Here is a 20903-nt window from a genome sequence, read left to right on the forward strand (position 1 = left end):
TAGTCTCGATGTCCGTCCGTACGTATGTCCCCATTTTTTCTTCCGATTTTCTTGATATTTGGTGTGGGTAGATGTTGATGAGGGATGCACGACGGTATGACCTATGACCCAATTGAAGGTCAAGGTCACTCAAGTTGCGAAATCGTCCATTTTCAAAATCAATCTCTTCCACCGTTTGTGATCCGATCTTCGAAATTCCTTCGGATTCTGATAATATGGAACAATATCTAAATTTGGTCAGGCCGGTTTTTTGAAATTCGTCCTGGTTATCGAGTCACGTATCTTCAAAGTTGGAAAAATCGTCGGTGATACGGTCAAAAAAAAAAAATTGGCCCGATCTTGATGAAACTTAGTATGTCGGTGGGGGTCGATGAGTGATGCATGACGGTATGACTTTAGACACGATTGAAGGTCAAGGTCACTCCAAAGTTGAAAAATCAGCTAATTTCAACATTATCTCCGCCATTTATTATCCGATCTCGGCGGAATTTTTACTCCCGGGCTTTCATCTGTACGTTGAACCATTAGACGAGACGACATCAAAGCCATTCTAAGCCGATCAGAGCTTCAGAGATGACCGTCACTCCCAACCGGTGGTAATTTTTAGCCTAAGCAATTGCTCTGAACTCTGCGAACCCCATCCTATTGCTCAAACTGTTGCTGCTATTTTGATCTCAAGATTCGGTCTTGGCAATGTTTCGGGCTGCCATTTCTAATCGAGTCTTCACTTTGCTCAGGCTTTGGAGTTGGCTGAATTCACTGAACGCATCTCTCTGCTGGAGGAAGCACAGAAGTGTAAAGAAGCAGAGGTTTCAGAGTGGCAGAAGAAGGTGAGAATGCTCCCTCCTTGTCTTCCACACATTATGCTCTGTGGCAGTTTGGCAATTGGCACACGACACCTGATCGATCGCCATGAGCATGTTTCTGTTTCCTGTTGTGCTGACAATCGGTTTAAAATCTTGAAGGAAATGTCTTGGAAGCCACATTCTGTTTTTAATGTGATCAGATAGATGCAATTTTTGATTGGTGCTATTTTGCCTTTCATTGCTGCAATTACCTTTACTAGCAGGGAACATCAGCACAATGTAAAATGTGACAAACTTATCAACCCCCCCCCCCACCACAACTCATCACCCCCCCCCACCACGACTCCTCACCCCCCACCCACCACCACGACTCCTCACCCCCCACCCACCACCACGACTCCTCAACCCCCCCCACCCACCACCACGACTCCTCAACCCCCCCACCCACCACCACGACTCCTCAACCCCCCCACCCACCACCACGACTCCTCAACCCCCCCACCCACCACCACGACTCCTCAACCCCCCACCCACCACCACGACTCCTCAACCCCCACCCACCACCACGACTCCTCAACCCCCACCCACCACCACGACTCCTCAACCCCCCACCCACCACCACGACTCCTCAACCCCCCCCCACCCACCACCACGACTCCTCAACCCCCCCACCCACCACCACGACTCCTCAACCCCCCCACCCACCACCACGACTCCTCAACCCCCCACCCACCACCACGACTCCTCAACCCCCCCACCCACCACCACGACTCCTCAACCCCCCACCCACCACCACGACTCCTCAACCCCCCCACCCACCACCACGACTCCTCAACCCCCCACCCACCACCACGACTCCTCAACCCCCCCACCCACCACCACGACTCCTCAACCCCCCACCCACCACCACGACTCCTCAACCCCCCACCCACCACCACGACTCCTCAACCCCCCACCCACCACCACGACTCCTCAACCCCCCACCCACCACCACGACTCCTCAACCCCCCCACCCACCACCACGACTCCTCAACCCCCCCCCATCCACCACCACGACTCCTCAACCCCCTCTTGCAGCCACTTGTTGGATCGAGAATTTTTGTAGTGTGGCAGTAGTAGACACAATTTTTGCAGTGTGGCAGGAAACAGTAGTAGACACCAAAATTGTTTGTAAGTGCATTACAAGTGAAGATATAGCCCAAAACAGAATTTATCGAAAGTCGGTGGTGGCCATTTTGTTTTTTGCCTCTAAAAAAATTCCTCAAGGGTGTGAGTCTGGCACCTGGCTGATTCTGATTCAGGATAGCTTAGAGATGATAAATCAACCAAAAAACTTCATAATGATGCCACAACATGCTTTTTCACATTTCCGCTGGACAGATCGAGGGGAAATTTAACACAAATGTTCCCCCAAGCCTTGGGGATAACTGGGTATTCACAAATAATTGATAGGTCACAAGGTCTGGCAGCCATATTGGATTGAGTGAAAAAGGAACAAAAAAATTCTCTTGAATAGCTTCATCAATCGACATGGAACTTCACAATTATCATCTGGAAGTGACGGGATTATGTTTTAAATTTCAACTTGATTGGACGCATGGTCTGGCAGCCTTAATTTTTTTTTTTTTTTTTTAAATCTGTGTTCTTAAAAAAACAAGGACAAATGTGTCCAAGAGCCACGTCCAAAAGGTTTTGTCTTCACCAGAAGAAGAACAAGAACAATAAGAGGAAGAAGAAGAAGAAAAAAACAACTTCCGATATTTTGTCACGTGCCTTGACGGAGCCAATAGCGAGACCCGTCCTGGATGATCGTCGTTCATGATGAGAAAGTAGTGTATTTACGAAATTACAATACTTTAAATGGAATAATCTTTAAATAGTAACGTGAACTTTTCGTAACTTTAAAGCAAATGTCCAAATATATTTAAAAGTTCATGATAGACGCTCTCAAAAGGCACCGTCAATGCGAGGATGTGTACAGGTGTTTAGTATTTAAGGAGATTTGGATCCTGTATATAAAAGAGCCAATTCTTAAAGGTCTTGTCTTCAGAAGAAGAAGAACAACGCCGAGCTCTCTTCGAGCCATGTCTCGCAAGCGATACGCGGCTAAAAAGATATGTATATATATATATATATATATATATATATATATATATATATATATATATATATATATATATATATATATATATATATATATATATATATATATATATATATATATATATGTATATATATATATATATATATATATATATATATATATATATATATATATATATATATATTGAAGAAAGTTGTGCCTGTATGTGTTTGGGGGTAAAGGAGTAGCAGTTGCCTGTTCAGGTTCCTTCTGATGACTATTGCTACTTTCCCTATTTGGTCTTCCATTTGATTTGAATTGAATTTATTTTAATTCCATTCTGAATTCAATTGAATAATAAATAAACGTAATAGGTCTGGGTCAGGTGTCCAATCAAAGCGGGATATCTTGGTACCCGGTTATCACTGCCAGCAGTTATAAAGTGGCAATTCTAGTTATGTATTTTCTTAATCATGTAACACACCGCACAAAATACACCACACAAACACCCCATAAAACAAGTCCTGGTGAGGGCCTGCAATCTCTGCTCTTTTTCTTGTTTTTTTTTTGTTTGTTTGACGTTCAGTCCGATGTGGTGTCAGACCAGCTGTCCAACTAATTGGTGGAAAGAACTTGACGAAATTCGGCTACTTTAATGTATAGATAATAATCTTCCTTCCACGACTGAAAATGACCAAACAGGAATCCCAGTGTTTGGAAAAGGTCAACTTTTCCTCATGTTACTGAGCGAAAGGGATCTGACGATGTAAAGACAACATGTGAAGTGTTGAAGATGAAAATGAGCATTTGTCGGTAAAGGGGGTAGACAATTAGGTGTGTGTTGCTGCGTTGATAAGAACACGAGCTTAAAATTTGTGCAGAGATATCCACTTGTACTTGGATGAATTCTGTCCTTGGTTTTGATGTAACCAGGAAATATAACATCTAAAACTAGCTAATTCCATGTGGCACGTCTCATCTGTCTGGTTCGAACTTCAAAAACTACAGCAGCATGTGGTGTGCATTGTTCAAAAACTGGCATGCAGGTGGCAGCTTTGCCTCTTGTGCTCTCGTTTCCTCGCAGGCAGTTAACGCGCAAGATGACCTGATGAAGACTCGTGAGGAGCTAAAAGAAATTATGTCAACCACAGCTCTTCCGCCGCCACCGCTCCCAGCGGAGCATGAGGGAGAAGAGGGAGATGAAGGAGGTGAAGGAAGTGCGGAGTTGAGAGCTGACGGAGCGACAGATACTCGCTCGGAGGAGAACCGACAGACGGAAGCGCAGAAAAACGAGAGGGTACAGACACAACTCGAGGTGTGTTAAATTAGATGGACACTTCATGTTTTACTTGATGTTTTATTTGTGCTAGCGGAATGACATAGAAGCATTGCTGTTAATCCCCCCCCCCCCCACAGGCTCTTACCAGCGAGCTAGCGGCAGCCAGAGATGGTACAAAGAAAACCACAAATGATCTACTTCATGCTGAGAATGTGAAGGCTGGAAGGGATAAATACAAAACTCTGAGGCAAATTCGTCAGGGAAATACAAAGCAAAGAATTGATGAGTTTGAGGCCATGTGAGGAGGGACTGCAGTCGGGTGGTTGGGGTTTTTCTCTCTCGCTCTCCCTCTCCCTCTCCTCCCTCTCCCTCTAAAATAAGCCGGACAGAGTGGATGTCGATACCTGCAGTCAATAAGGGCAGAGATTTTTTTATCATCATTCGCTGAAAGATGAATATCGTCAAACCCCTGGAAGTTGATCGATCAGCAACGCTTGGTAGTGGGTTCGTGTTTCAAAGACGTGAGTTTCAATTGGGTCATTGGAATGACATCGACATGAAATCCACGTTGTGGATCTTTCCAACACTGTTTGTCTTCACTCGTGTCTTGAAGCTGTTGCCAAATTTGAAGTTACTGTCTGAGGCACAAATCATCGTCTGGATTTAGTGTTATGATGGAAGTTATCGTTCCTTTTGTTGCAATTCCATGACTTGGTTTGTTTTTTTTTTATTCTTTTTTTTTGGAGAATGTTTAGAAACTGTTACAGCCAAGTTTTTGTCCTTTTTGTATTTGTTTCCAACCGTCTAAGCTCGATTGTTTGGAACAAATGGACATTTAGAACACCTGGGTAGATTTCTCTGTCCAGTTTTTTTTGTTGTTGTTTGGAAATACGTATTTCCAATGCTGGCTTTACTCAACAAATCAGGATTCAACTGAAAAAGTTTCTGCTCGTTGCATCTTTGCTTTTCAGTATTTTGTTTTTCTTTGTCTCGCATATTCCTACTTAATGCTTTCCAATTACTGTAGTATTTGTTCTAATAGTATTCACAAATAAAGGTCATTTAATTGCAATTTGTGCAACGAGTTTGTTATTTAATGCTGTGTGACATTTGGGTCCCATTTTGCAGCTCGAGGATCGGTTTTTGACTTTGAGGAAGGCTGATTGATATTGTTGGGGACCCGGGTTCGTGGGGATACTTCGAGGGAGGGGATATCCCTGGTTCTCCCCACACTCACTGGGAATCGAGGCCATCGCACATGAATGTCTGTCGATAATTAACCGTGAACACCAGCAATTTAACCACGTTGACCCAGTGTCCTCAGTCTGACTACCGTTTAACTGAGGTACGCAGTCTCATCGAGGAATCGCGCCCTCGGCGGTTGTGTTTTTATCTTTTGGATCTTGATTAAGGTGACCGAGCTTACCACTCGCACAATGCCAGACTGATGTTGGAGCCAATCTGTTGGAGAATTTTAATCTCCCGGCTAAGCTAGTGTGCGGACCATGCTGGACCAATGAAGGAAGACTAAAACGAGCTGGGTAAATTTATAACAAAGCAATTTATTACAAGTGAGGGTGAGGAAAGTTACATGGCACAGTAATAGGTTTGTTCACAAAATGTATAGCATGGGAAAGCAAGGAATTGGTGGGTGCAGCAAAAAAATGCAATCATTTATAAAAAAAAAAATTAAAAAGACATGATGCAGAGTTACTCGATAACCTTCTGCAATCTTTATGTTGCACAGGTTACAGGCACCATCATATACGCACCCGAGGAAATTAGATTTAGCCCAGAGAGGGGAGAAACAGTTGAGGTGTAGCGACCTTGAATCTGGTGCGGTCGACGGACTAATGCAACCCAATCGCTTAGGAAGGGGGAGGAGGAAGAAAAGTGGGGGTGTTTATGGTGTGGGAGGTGCGAAATGTGGAAGGCAGATTGATGCAAGAGGAAGGTATGAGAGATGTGATCCAGTAATTGTTTCTCTCTTGGTTCGGCGTCTGCAGTGGACGAGAGAGATGCGTGAGAAGAAAACTTAACAGGGACGTGTGAGTCTATAAGCGTTATGAATCCTCGCTCGGTTGCGCTGCCCCTGTGCTCAGCTCGAAGAGATTCAGTTCAGAGGCTGGATGAAGGAGAGAGCCTGGCTGAAAGATCGACTCAGCTTGATTTGCTCTCTTTTATGGAGCCTGTTTGAGGGATTGGCCAAAAAGCAGCTTAGGAGGCCTGGTGGGCGTTCCCGAGCTCCCTCATTGGCGCATAGTCACCGCTTGCTGTAGCCATACCCCGCCTGACTCCAGAGTCGAACATTGCCTCATTTGCTTCTTGGTTGGGCCTTGTGACAGCTCCACAATTAACATTGGCCGAGGGTTTTCGTGAGCACTCTCTGGCCCTAAACATGCGCCTGACTCCGTTCGAGCATGGTTATTTCGGGAAACACCGGAGCTATCCGCAAGTCATTGAACGAACCTCAGCGCACGTTTACACTTCAAGTTGCACGCCAAAACACCCTGGCTCGCAATGTCCTTGGTAGTATCAAAAGTGCGGTTTTGATGCAGTAATGTCTCATTTCTCAGTCCCAATATTCGCTCGCTTACGCTCACTTGTATTTCTCTTTTTCAAATTGGAACACATTACTTTGTCATAGCCCTCCCTTTCGATGCTACTCCCCTGCCAGGGGCTGGGCTTCACTCCTCTTTCATGTAATCGTTTCTTTAATCAAATTGAGCACTCGTATTGAGATACTATAAAATATTCATGTTTTATTTTCAGAAATAACTTTATTTACTCATCCATTTAAAATAGTGCAGTGGTAGCCCGTTAAAACCCCCAACCCCATTTTTTATTAATACTTGTACTTTAAACCCACAAGGTAATGTATTTATTCCATCACTCATGATATATCTTTTATCATCAAATGCTATTAGAGCTTTCTCACTAACACTTTCAAAATATTTTGTTTATAATTTCTAATAAGATTCATCTCTCGATAAACATCCTTTCTCTTTCATATAAATTGAAGGTAATGTTGAAAGTTCATTGTCTCCTAATACTCTTCTTTCGACCTTTTTAAGTTTCTTTTCACATTTGAATTCGTTTAACCCTCTCGTTAAGTATTTATAAGCATATGCCTTTGATCGAACACCTACAAATTCACTATCTTTTCACCTAATTAATCTTTAAATTTACCAATAACCTTTTTATTCTTATTTGAAAAGAGCAGGTTATTCGGATCATATTTACTTGTATCATAAATATCGTTGTCTTCTTTTATATCCTTATAAACGTCATTTGTAGTTATCTCAAGTATGAAGCTTTCTGTATCCATGTATAACAATGCAGTACAATATTCTCACCATATCTTTTATTTAGATTATTATAAAAGTAATTGTACCTTAAATACTTTGAAAGATCTAAAACAGATGTTCCCACATAAATCGGTTTTCCCTCTTTATTCAAATGAACAGCACAAAAATTATCTGTAAATATTTCTACTCTTTTTTTTAAAGCTTGGTTTATTTATCAACTTCTCTGCCTGTTCAAGTTGTAGCAAGTCTTGCATTTTGTCTATTCCTTATTTTCCATTGTTTTACCAGCTTCAGAATTATTCATCAACTTTTAAAAGTCCTTCTCAAAATCATTAGCCTTTGTTCTCATCCTTTTTATTATAAACAATATATTAACCTAACCAATGACTTTCACTAAACTTTAGTGCCCTATGTACCTTTTTATCTTGAAGTCCTGCTTCTATAAATTGCTTTAGATTTCTTTGATGTAAAACGTACTTCTCTTTATCGAACGATGTTGTTCGTAATTTAGTTGCAGGAATATATTGAAACTAATTTGAAGAACTGAAGAAATGTTGATAACCACTGAATAGCTCTTGGGTATTTCTTTTTCAGCTCCATAAGAAAGGTCTTTATGTTTGTTATGAAGTTTTCTGGGATAGTTCAAATCAACTTCAAAATACCCATAACCCTGTTTATCTAAATCTTCTTGACTTGTGGAGATTATATCATCTAAGATGGATTTGCACTCTTATTCTTTCACCCATTTAAAATTACCATAGGGTTGAGATTCAGATATTACCCAGCCATACAAGTTATTAGCATCAAAGTACATTTAGTAAGATGTGGGCTTATCAGGTGAGAAGTCTGGAAGATATTTATTATTTGCTTTGGCATATCTTTGAACAAACTTGTGAAATTCCTCCTATTTTAGCCTTCTCAATCATAAAGAGCATCTATGTACATCACTTCGAAGATCAAGGGGTTGTTCGTCATTTTTAACATCGCGCTCCAGGCTTGTCCAGGAGATGTATAATAATGGAAAGGATCAAGTCCATATGAGGTCCGTTTAAAAAGTAACGGGACTGACTTCACAGAAATTTTATTCCAAAAAATGTTGAAATCACAGCTTGTCCCCCTTCAAAATAGTTTCCTTGCAGTCTCACACACTTGTCCATCTTCTTCCACGCTTCGATGCACCCCCGGAGCTCATATCGCTTATTTTAGACGCTTCGAATCCTCCGGAGCTCCATCATGGCCCTTTTGATGGCCTCCACATCAGGAAATTGGGTCACCTTGATCACCCCCTTGAGCTTGGGGAATGGGAAAAAAATCACAAGGGGCCAAGTCTGGCGAATACAGGGGTTGCTCCAGAGTTTGCACGTTCCTCTCCCCTAGAAACTCTCAGATGCTTAGGACACTGAGCAGGGGCATTGTCATGGTGGAGCACCCAGGCGTTGTTCTCCCACAGATTCCTCCTCTTGTCTCAGACTGATCTAATGAGGTGCTGGAGGATCTTGTACACGTATTGATTCACTGTTTGACCCTGTGGTAGAAACTCAAAGTGGATGATGCCTTTGATGTCAAAAACCGTGATGAGCATCACCTTGACCTTTGACTTCAACATCCTTGCTTTCTTTGGACTTTGCCAGACTTTTCCACTGACGACTCTGCCTTTTGGTCTTGGATCATATTCGAATATCCACGATTCATCGCTAGTAATGACCCTCCTGAGCAGGTCTGGATCGTTCTCGAGGTGCTCGATAATGTCTTGACAGACAGTGACTCTGCTGTTTCTGATCCTCAGACACCAGCTTGGGGACCATCTTTGCGTACACCTTGTGTATTTTCAGTGATGATGCTCCAGACTGTCTTGTTGATGGAAAGTTCCTCAGCAATCATCCGCACCGTGAGGCAATAATCTGCTTCACACGCTCGTTATTGTCCACCGTTCTACTCGTTGAAGTTCTTCCAGACCGTGGATCGTCTTCAACCTCCTCCCGTCCCTCTTTGAACCTCTTGTGCCATTCAAATGCACGTGTACGTGACTGTTTCTTCCCCATAGACTTGCTGCAGCATTGCGAAGGAGTCGGAAGGTGTTTTGCCAAGCTTGGCAAGAAACTTCAGATTGGCTCTCTGCTCACGACTCGCAGCGTGACGACTCAGACTTGACAGCATGTAATGCACGACCTGTAAAAAAATCACACTGAGCGCAGTCAACCATCAATCATATTATATTTATATATATATATATGTATGTTACGGTTGTGGAAATTCACAGGACACCATATAGGTCCTTAGATCAGTTATGTCGATAAGTAAGTGTTCAGTTTAGATTTCCCCACCGTTGTCTAGCGGGATTTATTCGCGTAACCGGGCTGTGATCTTTGAGGTAGTGTTTTCTTTTGCTATCTTTATTTTGGACCAACCGCCTCTCAACCTCCAACGCCAACCACGACATCTTGCCATCTCCTCAACAACCTCTCATCAAACCTCTCCACAACGAAAACATCTCTCTCATCAACCATCTCCACAATGACCACCACGACATCCCCTCACCACCTGCATAACAATGAACAGCAACGCCTCACCTTCATCCCCATTGCGCCGCCATCTTTGCGCCAGCCACGGCGAATTCCCCACGAACAACATCTCTGCCACCAGACGCGGGGACTCCTTCGTTGGGTCTGATTTCACCCACGTCCGCTCTCTCCGAACTTCGCGACAATCAAAAGGGGCGGAGCCGGCAGGGTGTCAGAGGTGAGAGATCGGAGATCAAAACCTCGCCTCACGGATCCAATATAAAGGTGCGCAGAGACGCCAAGTGCGCGGTTGTGTGGAGTCGCGTGGGGAGCTGGGTCAGTCTGGAGTCTGCAGTCGGGTGGAGCTTGAGATATAAGGAGGTGGTGCAGGCTCTGGTGTGCGTGCGTGCGTACGCTGAAGTATTTCTCTCTCGAACTGGGCTCTGCATCGCGCATGCTCACTGGATTGCGCGCGCTCTCGCAGTCTCTGGACGCGTGGATTTGGTCGGTGGTCGTGACGGAGTCACTTTGGATCGTGTAAGACACGAGCTCGGGGAACTCACCACACGGTCACGTTTTCCTTTTATTTGTTTCTGGGTTTGTGTGTGTGTGTGTGTGTGTGTGTGTGTGTGTGTGTGTGTGTGTGTGTGTGTGTGTGTGTTTGTGGCGCCAGTCTGAAGTAAACCTGTTTAAGTGATTGAATAATTATAGAGAACGGCTGCAGCCTTCCTTTCACTCGAACCTTCTCCCCTTTCCCCCTCCCCCCATTGCTCCATTGCATTGTATATGTGCATGTATAAATAAATATCATTGTTTAAATGTTCACCCGTTCGTTGCATCCTTTCCCTCATTGAACTGCCATAATTGAGTTCGGAATATAGCTGGTTGTTAACTGATTAGAGAATCGGATCCGGCGGGGCTTGGCGATATACACTGCTCGGCAAATCGCAAATGGAGCGAGCTGCTTCGCAGCTCGTTTCCAAGCAGGTCCCGTTGAGGTGTAATTCCCCGGCATTTCTGTCTGCGTGCATAATTAGGTAAATCGACAATTCGGCGATCGGACCCTGTCGCGCGCGGACAATAGCTGGCTGATTTTCGGTGTGATTAAAGATACACCCGTAGCTGGATTTCGGCGTTGATCCGAAAGCTGCGACTCGGTTTGTCTGTTCGGTGGGCAAGAGCAGCTGCCCGCACCCCGATGGGCGGGAAACCACAACTATATATATATATTGCTGGAATGTTGTGAAAGACTGACACATAACCCATTCATTCAAGTAGTGCAAGTGGAGCACACAGCAGGCTCAGTCCCGTTTCTTTTTAGACGGACCTCGTCGAAATCTTTATTATTCTAAATTTCTCAAACACAGCGAGTAATAAAACATCAGTTATTAAATAAAGGTCATGATATTCACCCATATTCTTTATCTCAAACTCTTTCCAAACTTGTTTTCTCTTTCATATTCTTCACCTTTCATATGACATCTTCTGAACTTGTTATAAAAACGCTTTTGAGGAGGAAGTCTTATTTCTTAAAATCTCTCAAAAGAATCCATATAATATATGTAAATGCCCTTTTTAGTAAGAAGAGAAATGTCTTACCCCAAGTCGGCTTCAGTCCTAAATTGACTAGAAAGTTTAGGAAAAGAGGAGATTGTTGAAACAAAATAACTTAGAGGGCTTGTCATAAATTTACGTCAAATCTAATATTTGTATTTACACCCATTTCACGAGTATAAATCTGTTTTGTAAATGAGATATAATTAACCTCCGCCATCTTCGAAGATGGACGCCATCTTCGAAGATGGATGGAGGTTACTGTTTTCACCCCTTTCTGTTTGCTTGTTTGTTATCTTGCCAAAACGAAGTTTTTGCAAGATATGTTAGTCAGCTTGTATTTTTTTTTTTGTTTGTTTGTCTGTAATCACGTATAAAAAATTCTGCAGAGCACAGTTATTGGAAATTTTTGTAACTTCGCATATCAGAGGCCTATAGAGGTCCCTTTCAGTGCACAAAATTTTGAAGGTCAAAGGTCAAGGTCACTTTGTCGCAAATCAGGGGTCAACGAAACCCTTATTTTTTGAGTTTTGATCGGATCGTCTTCAAACTTCATGGGAATATAGTTCATGGTCTGGCGCTCAGCTGATAAATTTTTGGTGGCGATTGGCCGTGATCTTCATGTTTTTTTTTTGTTTTTTTTAACCTCCGCCATCTTCGAAGATGGATGGAGGTTACTGTTTTCACCCCTTTCTGTTTGTTTGTGAACAGTATTACGGAAAAACTCCTCGACGGATTTCGACGAAACTTGGTGGGGGGGGGGGGGGGTTAGGTATGGTCCAAGGATCATGCCATTAAATTTTGGACTTTGTGCACCCCCCCCCAAAAAAAAAATTGTGAGAATTTTTTTTTTTTGCATTTCTCCATGTTTTAAGTGATTTCCAACCCCCCCCCCCAAAAATTGTTACCCCCCCCACAAAAAATTTTTTTTTTTACATTTCTACATATTTTAAGTGATTTCCAACCCCCCCCAAAATTGTTAACCCCACCAAAAAAATTTATTTTTGCATTTCTACATGTTAAGTGATTTCCAACCCCCCCAAAAAAATTGAGAAAAAAATTTTTGCAACTTTTTTTTTTCAACAAAAGATTTTTTTTTTTTTTTTTTTTTTTTTTGCATTTTTTTTTTTTGCATTTTTACATGTTTTAAGTGATTTCCAAATCCCCCCCCCCCCCCCCAAAAAAAAAATGTTGGAGGAAAGAACTACAACTCTCAGCACTGTTGACATCATATTTAATGAATAAGATATAAGGTTCACTTGAGTGACCCAGCAGTATTGGCGGCGGAGGTTTTGCACTCTCCCGAGTACTCCCCCTCTAGTTTTGATCTGTATTTGGAATTGCTATTTTCTTTTCAGAAGTCTTACTTAGTTCTTTTATAAAGAGATGCGTATCATTATTATGAAGAAATACAGGTACGAATGTAGGGATTCGATAATTAAGATCACAATTATTATGAGCTATCCTCTATATTTCCCCGTTATATGGCAATGATCTCTAACCCTTTTATCAGTTTTTACCAAAGCCTCTTTGCATATATGACATTATTTCTCTTCATTGGGAGATGTCGAGTGGTTTATTTGTTCTTGACATAATTTCAGTTCGTTTAACACAATCATCCTCAATCCTTTTTTACAAATTCATCAGCAGCATCAGGTCCTCCATACAACCCCAACTTATCATATTTATTTCCTACAGATGATTTAATGTAATAACAAAACCCACAAGGGATATGCTTTTGATATTTTTAATATCAGTGTTTTCCAAGATGCTCTCAAAATCAGCATTTATTACAAATGGGTGTTTTATACATTTATTTGTTTCATTAAATACAACTTTCTCTCCTGGTTTTGGCATCACAATAACACTTTAAATGTTTATCAAGTTTTTGTTGAGGTCGAAAGATATTTAGACATCTCTTCAGGTATGGGAGCATGTGCCAGAACAGCGCGTCGCTGCGTCCACTTTCCGCCGGTACTCCAGGGGCCTCCGTCTGGCCATCCCCCAGGCAGATGCCAGGCCCATCCCCATCTCCTTGAGATGATGGTCAACCTGCTGCAACCATGAGGCACGTGGTCGGCCCACTGGCCTCCTCCACTCATGAGACTCCCTCGCTGAGAGAATCTGGTGAGCAGGATCAGCGTCAGGAAAACGAGCCACATGTCCATACAGCCGCAGCTGACGCTCACGGACTATGCAGGTAACAAATCTCATCCGAGTCTCTCTCAGCAACCGCTCGTTGGACACAAAATCCGACCAGCGATAGCCAAGGATTCTCCGAAGAGACCTGGTACCAAAGGAATTAAGTCTCCGTCTCAGATCCTTGGTCAAAGTCCAAGTCTCGCACCCATAGAGCAAGACTGGAAGTACCAAGGACCTGAAGACTCGGACTTTCGTCCTCCCGCACAGGTACCGGCAGTGCCACACCCCATGATCCAGTGAATCCATGACTCCCCAGGCCCGACCCAGACGTCTATTGACCTCCGGCTCACAACCTGCGGAGACATGAATATCACTGCCAAGGTAAGTGAATCTATCCACGACCTCAACATCCTCACCACAAACAGACACAGACAGGACAGCAGCATCCAAGATGTCACCGAAAGCCTGGATCTTTGTTTTGACCCAAGAAATCCGTAATCCCAACGGCTCCGACTCCTCATTCAGCACCTCGAGGGCCCCCAAGAGGATGTCTAAAGTCTCCGCAAAGATGACTGCATCATCTGCAAAATCAAGGTCCGAGATCTTGACATTGCCAAACGATGCACCGCAACTTGATCTCTCCGACATCCTCCCAAAAATCCAGTCCATACAAGTGTTGAAAAGTGTGGGGGCAAGTACACATCCCTGACGAACTCCAGTAACAACTGGAAATAAGTCAGAGGCGGTACCACCACACTTCACAGCACTCTCAGTACCAGAGTAGAGTTCAGACATCAGATCGATCAGTTTCGGTGGCACCCCACGAAGACCAAGAATCCTCCAGAGGACATCCCGATTCACTGAATCGAACGCTTTACAGAGATCAACATAGGCTGCAAGCAGCCCCTGCCGAAACTCTCGTCTGCATTCAGTGAGGACACGAAGAGCAAGGATACGGTCAATCGTTGACCTCTTTGGTGTAAAGCCTGACTGCTCTGGACGCTGGTGCTCAAGCAGATGGTGGCGAACCCTATCAAGAATTATCCGAGCAAAGACCTTGCCCGGCACTGAGAGCAGCGTCACCCCTCGGTAGTTGTTGCAGTCTTGGCGATCACCCTTCCCTTTCCAGAGAGGGACAACAAGGCCCCTCTTCCAGTCAGTTGGGATGATGCCTGTGTTCCAGGCAGAGCACAAAACTGCATGCAACGACGCGAGTGCAGCATTTCCACCAGCCTTGAGAAGTTCGGCATGGATGCCACAGATCCCTGGAGCTTTGCCCCGTTTCAACTGGTTCACCGCAGCCCGTGTTTCCACAAGCGATGGTGGACCACAGTTGATTCGAGGGTCAGCAACAGGGATTGTAACACCCTTGACGTCCAACTCGACAGCTGGGGGATCAGCCTGGTACAACCGCTCAAAGTAACTGGCCCAGCGGGCCTTCACTTCAGACTCCTCTGTCAAGAGCCTACCACTCTCTGCTCGAACTGCAGTGCTCCGAGGGATGGGCTTGGATGAACGTAATGCGCGAATTCCCCTGTAAGCGGGACGAGAATCACCTGTCCACAGGTGATGCTCTACCCCCTCACAGATTCCTCGCACATAGGCCTCCTTGTCCACCCTCAGTGCACGTACAGTTTTACGCCTCAGCTCCCTGAACAGCTCAGCTCTGCCATTCAGCCTGGCCCTGCGACTCTGGTCAATGGTATCCAGTGTCCCTTGAGAGACAAAATTCTTCTTTGCCCTGCGGTGAGCTCCAAGGCATCCACCGGCAACATCAAGGACGGTGGTCTTGAAGGTGCTCCACAACTCTTCAGGATCCCCAAAGCACCCAGACCCCCAAGTGTCCACTCAGCCTGTTCGCAAACTCCTCAGCTACTCTCTCATCCCTGAGCTTGGCAACATCCAGCCTAGGCTGGGATGGTACCATTCTCCAGGATTTAAGGTGCAGCTTTAGAGTTGCTACAACAAGCCTGTGGTCAGTATTGAGGAACTGAGCACTCCGGTAGACCCTGCAGTTCTGGATCATCCTCCAACGACCGTCAATGAGGACATGGTCAATCTCCTTTGCCACACCGCCAGCGTTGGAATACCAAGTCCAGCGATGAGCTTGCGGGCGCTGAAACCATGAACCAGCCACCCTAAGTCCATGACTTCTTGCAAAGTCAAGGAACTTAGTGCTATTCTGGTTCATAGTTCCTGACCCATGGGGACCAACACACACCTCATAACCATCCCTATCAGTTCCAGTCGATGCATTGAAATCCCCCAAGACTAGAAGTGTATCTCGTCTGGGGCACTGATCAACCACAGACTCGAGTGTGGCGTAGAATGCATCCTTCACGGTAAGATCACTCGCCTCAGTCGGAGCATAAATAGAGACCAGGGAAATGACACCTAAGGAGTGACGAATCCTTAATCTCATAATACGCTCGTTGACCGGTGTTACCTCAATTATCATTGGGGTCAGCTTATTGGACACAGCTACAGCAACTCCTTGGGTATGGTAACCATCAGAGCGACCAGACCAATAGTAGGTGTAACCACCCACCATTATCTCGCCGCAATCCGGTCTCCGAACCTCAGAGAGAGCTGCAATCCCGATGTCCAAACGCTTGAGCTCAGATGATAACAGAGACAGGTGATCATCCTCTCTTAGGGATAGGACATTCCAGGCACCCACCCGAAGGGACCGCCTCAGGTTAACCCAAGGAGACCGCCGTCTGGTGGACGACACCTCAGCACCACTCCGACACACTCTCCCGCAATCTGACCCAGGGATGTTACCCCGTGGTTTCCCTCCTATCAAAGATTGGGGGTCCCGAAGGCTTTGCCCCAATCCCATCATCCGGTGAGCTGCCCTGCGAAGGGAAGCTGCACAGGAGGTACTCCCACGGAGTGGGTTTTCAGATTTTTTTGCGTTTTTGCGTTTTGCGGAATGAAGCGTTTTACGGTGGCTGGAGTGCAAATCCTGCCACCAACCTCCTAATAAGAAGTAACCCAACTGCAGGAGGACGTCCGCAGACACAGTTGGGCACTAGATATGGATGGCCGTTGGCTCACAAGGAGCTCCTCCGCCCTTTGAAATACAACTGTTTCATTAAATACAACTTTCTCTCCTGGTTTTGGCATCACAATAACACTTTAAATGTTTATCAAGTTTTTGTTGAGGTCGAAAGATATTTAGACATCTCTTACAAGGATATGATTTACGCTTTGATTTATAAACTTGACTACAAATCAAGAAAAGTTTTTCATGTAAGCATAATGAGCGGTTTCTTTATTCATGAAATAAAGGAGATCTACATGCTGCTCGTTTGACCAATTATAATCATTGGATATTGTATTACTAACTCTTAGAATTTGGACTTTGTTTTTATCAGTTAAACCATAAACATTTATTGATAGGTTAATCATATTCTCAAACTTTAACGTTTAAGCTCATGGGTTCTCTCGAGATGCCGAGATCCCAGTTTCTAATTTATTCTCATATTTCTTATACTTTGAAACTCTTTCACAGTCCCTTTCCTGTGGATAAAGATGTGCTAAGATACTCTAGAGAAAGCATTTATTATCTGTATTTTTCATATTTATTATTCCTTTTTTATTCTTTATATCATTCGGTAAATCGATACAAGAAGCCTTCAGTGGAGTGGATTTAAGAATATTAAGATTGATATTTGAAACATTCCCAATGTTGGACCCACTACCTTGTTGTTCTTCTAATTCAAATCTAATAAGCTCTTAAAAGATAGGAGATTTAAGGAAGCTATCAATTGTAATAAGGTGTGGTGGATTCATTCTCAATTTTTTTTCTTCAATAACATTATCTTCTCTTGAGAAGGTACAGGAGGCAAGATATATTTTGAATGATTTATGCTTTTTCAACATTCCACTAACAACCTTGACAATTGAATCCTTTGAGATATGAATCACTTCCCAAATGGATCTTACTCTAATATTAAACCTTATAAGTTTTACCTCTATCCGATCTTTAAAACATATTTGAAGAGTTGTTATTTCAAATGGTTTTGTCTCAAATTTCTCTCAATGTTGTTTGCATTTATTGTGACAAGGTGTTTTTTTACAACTCTCTTTTAAGACATCCTTAAAACAGACATCACAATGTTTTTGTTTCTTGTTGAAATGGAGATATTTGTCTGAAAAGATTGAATGTGTATTTGTTGGTTTGAAGGTGTTTTTTTATATCATTTATATTCATGATTACAAATGTTGCAGTTTGTTGTATTTAGCATATTTATATAGAAAAACTTTGCTTGAAATAAAATTTTCTTGATGAAAATTTCATGGTAATTTATAGATGCTTTTCGTTTTAACTAAAATTTTCTTGATGAAAATTCCATTTAATTTATAGGTGTATCTGTGCTTACAACCATTTTACCCACCAACTTTTTTCACTTGATAAATACAATGCATCAAGACACAAAAGACAAGTTTCACTCGATCTCTACATTTGTAAAATATACTGAGAAATATGTCGAGGATTTAAAATTGAATAAAGATAAATATAACTATTGGATAAAAACAATTGTGGTTTATAATACGAGTTCTTCAATTTTCTTCAGTGGAAAGGCTTTTAGTGTATATGGAAGAACATCAATTAAAGTAGCTCAAACAAAAGTTTTTCCTCTCCTGGCAATATATTCAAAACTAGAAAAAGCATTGAAACAAGAAAAAGTATCAAAAAAGAAAAATATTATGGATGAAGCTTTAGAAAGAAAAGATTAGACAATCAGCAATATGCAAGAAGAAATTTGTATTTTTTTCAACAACCCTAAAGATGTAAATCTTGATGAAATAAAGGATGTTAATATATCAGGTGAAATGACATTTCGTTCAGTAGTGGTTAAGGATCATTTTGAAATTACCTTTAATATAAAAAATGTAGTTGTTGAATCTGTTGATGAATAAAAGTACATGGATTTTGATGCTCGTATTTTTTTTCTACTAATTAAATACGAGTCATTATTCAAGTGAAGATTTTGAAGATTGAGAGTGATAGTATCTCTGTTGGAACAGAAGACAGTTATATCGAGAGTTTGTGTTCAAACAATAGTTATGAAAGTAGTTTTTTTGATGATTGTGAAAGCACCAATGAAAGTTCCGAAGATGAATTTTATTTGAAGTAAAGTTTTACTTTATAAATATGAATTGTATACGAGAGCCTCTTGAATTTCCTGATTCTCCATATGACATTATAGAATTGTCCTGCATGTGATAGTGGGATTAAACAGTCAAAAGCCCATAAACAATGTATATTCTGTGAGTATCTTCTAATTAATGAAAATATAAATAGGAACATAATCGGAACATAACCGTTTCAAAATTACACCAAAAATGAATTGCTTACCAAGATTAATAAAAGAAATCAATGTTCAGTACGAGGGTGATAATACACCTTTTCTGACAAGAGAAGAGACTGAACAAATGACGGTTATGTTTCATGGATTGATGATGTGTTGATATTTACCTGAAAATGACAATCGTAATTAATATACAAGATATTGCATGAATAAAATAATGGATTATCTCAAAATTAAACCTGAACTGAGGATAAAACGGTTTCTAAATAAGCCAATAATTTTTTTCATTTATTTTCTAAGTATATAATTTAATGATTTTTTTTACCCATTTGGGAAAATAAGATAAAATTTAACAACCATAAACATCTTCCAAATTCATAAACAAGGAAATCCAACACAGGTGGAGGCCATTCAGCCCATCATGCTTGTGTGAACACAACACCAACCCAAGATCCAAGAAAGAAAATATATATTAAAATGTTTTTGATTAATGAAAGAAAAAAAATTTGTATTTTTATTTTTATTTTTGTAATTTTTCTTTTCTTTTCTTCACCTCAGAGAGGGGGCATGGGCTTGGTTAAAAACACATCAACCACACAGCCCCCCCTAACAAGACCCCCACCAACAGCACTCCGTACACAATCACCCATCAATACTCATACCACAGTAGGGTAAGAATACTGATTCTGGCTCACTTTTCCCCATGTAAATGAATGGGGGATTTTCAGCGATTTATATTTTTTTTCCCTAAAAATAAATCCCCTTTTTATCCCAAGGTATATTTATTTGTCTCCCCTTTTAACCTGGAGGTTGAACCTCATTGAATTGAACACCTGGGGGTTGAACAGCTCACTCATTGAACCTATAAAGATTTGTTCATTCTCAAATTCCTTCAATAGTTTAATTTTCTTTGCACAATAATCCCCATCTAAAATATTGACAAACAAAACATTTGAATCTTTATATTTTTTAAGATACCCCATTTGTGCCATTACGAAATGATAAACTTCTCTTAATGCTCTTGTTTGGCCACCTCCTGAGCCACAGGTTATTTTTTAAGCCCCGCCCACTTTTCTTTAAGCCCCGCCCACTTTTGTTAAGCCCCGCCCACTTTCCACAAGGTATTCAATAAGCCCCGCCCACTTTTGCTAAGCCCCGCCCACTTTTGCTAAGCTCCGCCCACTTTTCATAAGGTATTTTTTCTAAGCCACGCCCACTTTTGCTAAGCCCCGCCCACTTTTGTTAAGCCCCGCCCACTTTCCACAAGGTATTCAATAAGCCACGCCCACTTTTCCTAAGCCCCGCCCACTTTTGCTAAGCTCCGCCCACTTTTCATGAGGTATTTTTTCTAAGCCACGCCCACTTTTCCTAAGCCCCGCCCACTTTTGCTAAGCTCCGCCCACTTTTCATAAGGTATTTTTTCTAAGCCACGCCCACTTTTCCTAAGCTCCGCCTACTTTTGCTAAGCCCCGCCCACTCTTACATCATTTCCAGTTCATCTCTGACTCACAAAGAAATCACTAGAAAATTACAGGATGTTATGGTTTTGAAAAATTTCCCAATGAAGGCTTGCCTAGGCTTGCCCAGGGAATTTCCAAAGGAAACCACACCCACCAGTCTTTCTCTATAAAAGCTTCAAACCCAGGCTCCATTTTAAACATTTGTTCTTGCTGGCAATGGTGTTCTGTGTGCTTGTCTCAAACTCTCTGTCTTCTATGGAACTAAACCTTCAAGTTGATGAACTGGATTCAAACCTCTTATCTATTGAGGTAAGATTTTTTTATTTTCCTATTTTCAAACTTTGATTGAAGCATACTCATTTAATAATTAAATAACTTAATTAATACATTATTATTTTCTCTCACAGGAAATTGTATCTGAAAATACTGCTTTTGCTACAACTTGGGGG

At 42.2% G+C, this 20903-nt stretch overlaps 1 protein-coding gene across 1 annotated transcript in view; it reads left to right on the top strand.

Moving 5' to 3' along the window:
* LOC147015547 (radixin-like) overlaps positions 1-5240 on the top strand; it is a 51819-nt gene extending 46579 nt beyond the window's left edge. The window contains exons 13-15 of the mRNA XM_085850383.1: positions 738-830; positions 3974-4204; positions 4306-5240. Coding sequence (XP_085706509.1) covers positions 738-830; positions 3974-4204; positions 4306-4470 — 489 coding nt within the window. The 3' untranslated portion in view covers positions 4471-5240. The remainder of the gene's footprint in view (positions 1-737; positions 831-3973; positions 4205-4305) is intronic.
* The last annotated feature ends 15663 nt before the right edge of the window (positions 5241-20903 follow it).

Source organism: Eptatretus burgeri, chromosome 12, assembly GCF_056783735.1.
Source record: "Eptatretus burgeri isolate ZD-2024b chromosome 12, Ebu_testis_v1, whole genome shotgun sequence".
Classification (NCBI taxonomy): domain Eukaryota; kingdom Metazoa; phylum Chordata; class Myxini; order Myxiniformes; family Myxinidae; genus Eptatretus; species Eptatretus burgeri.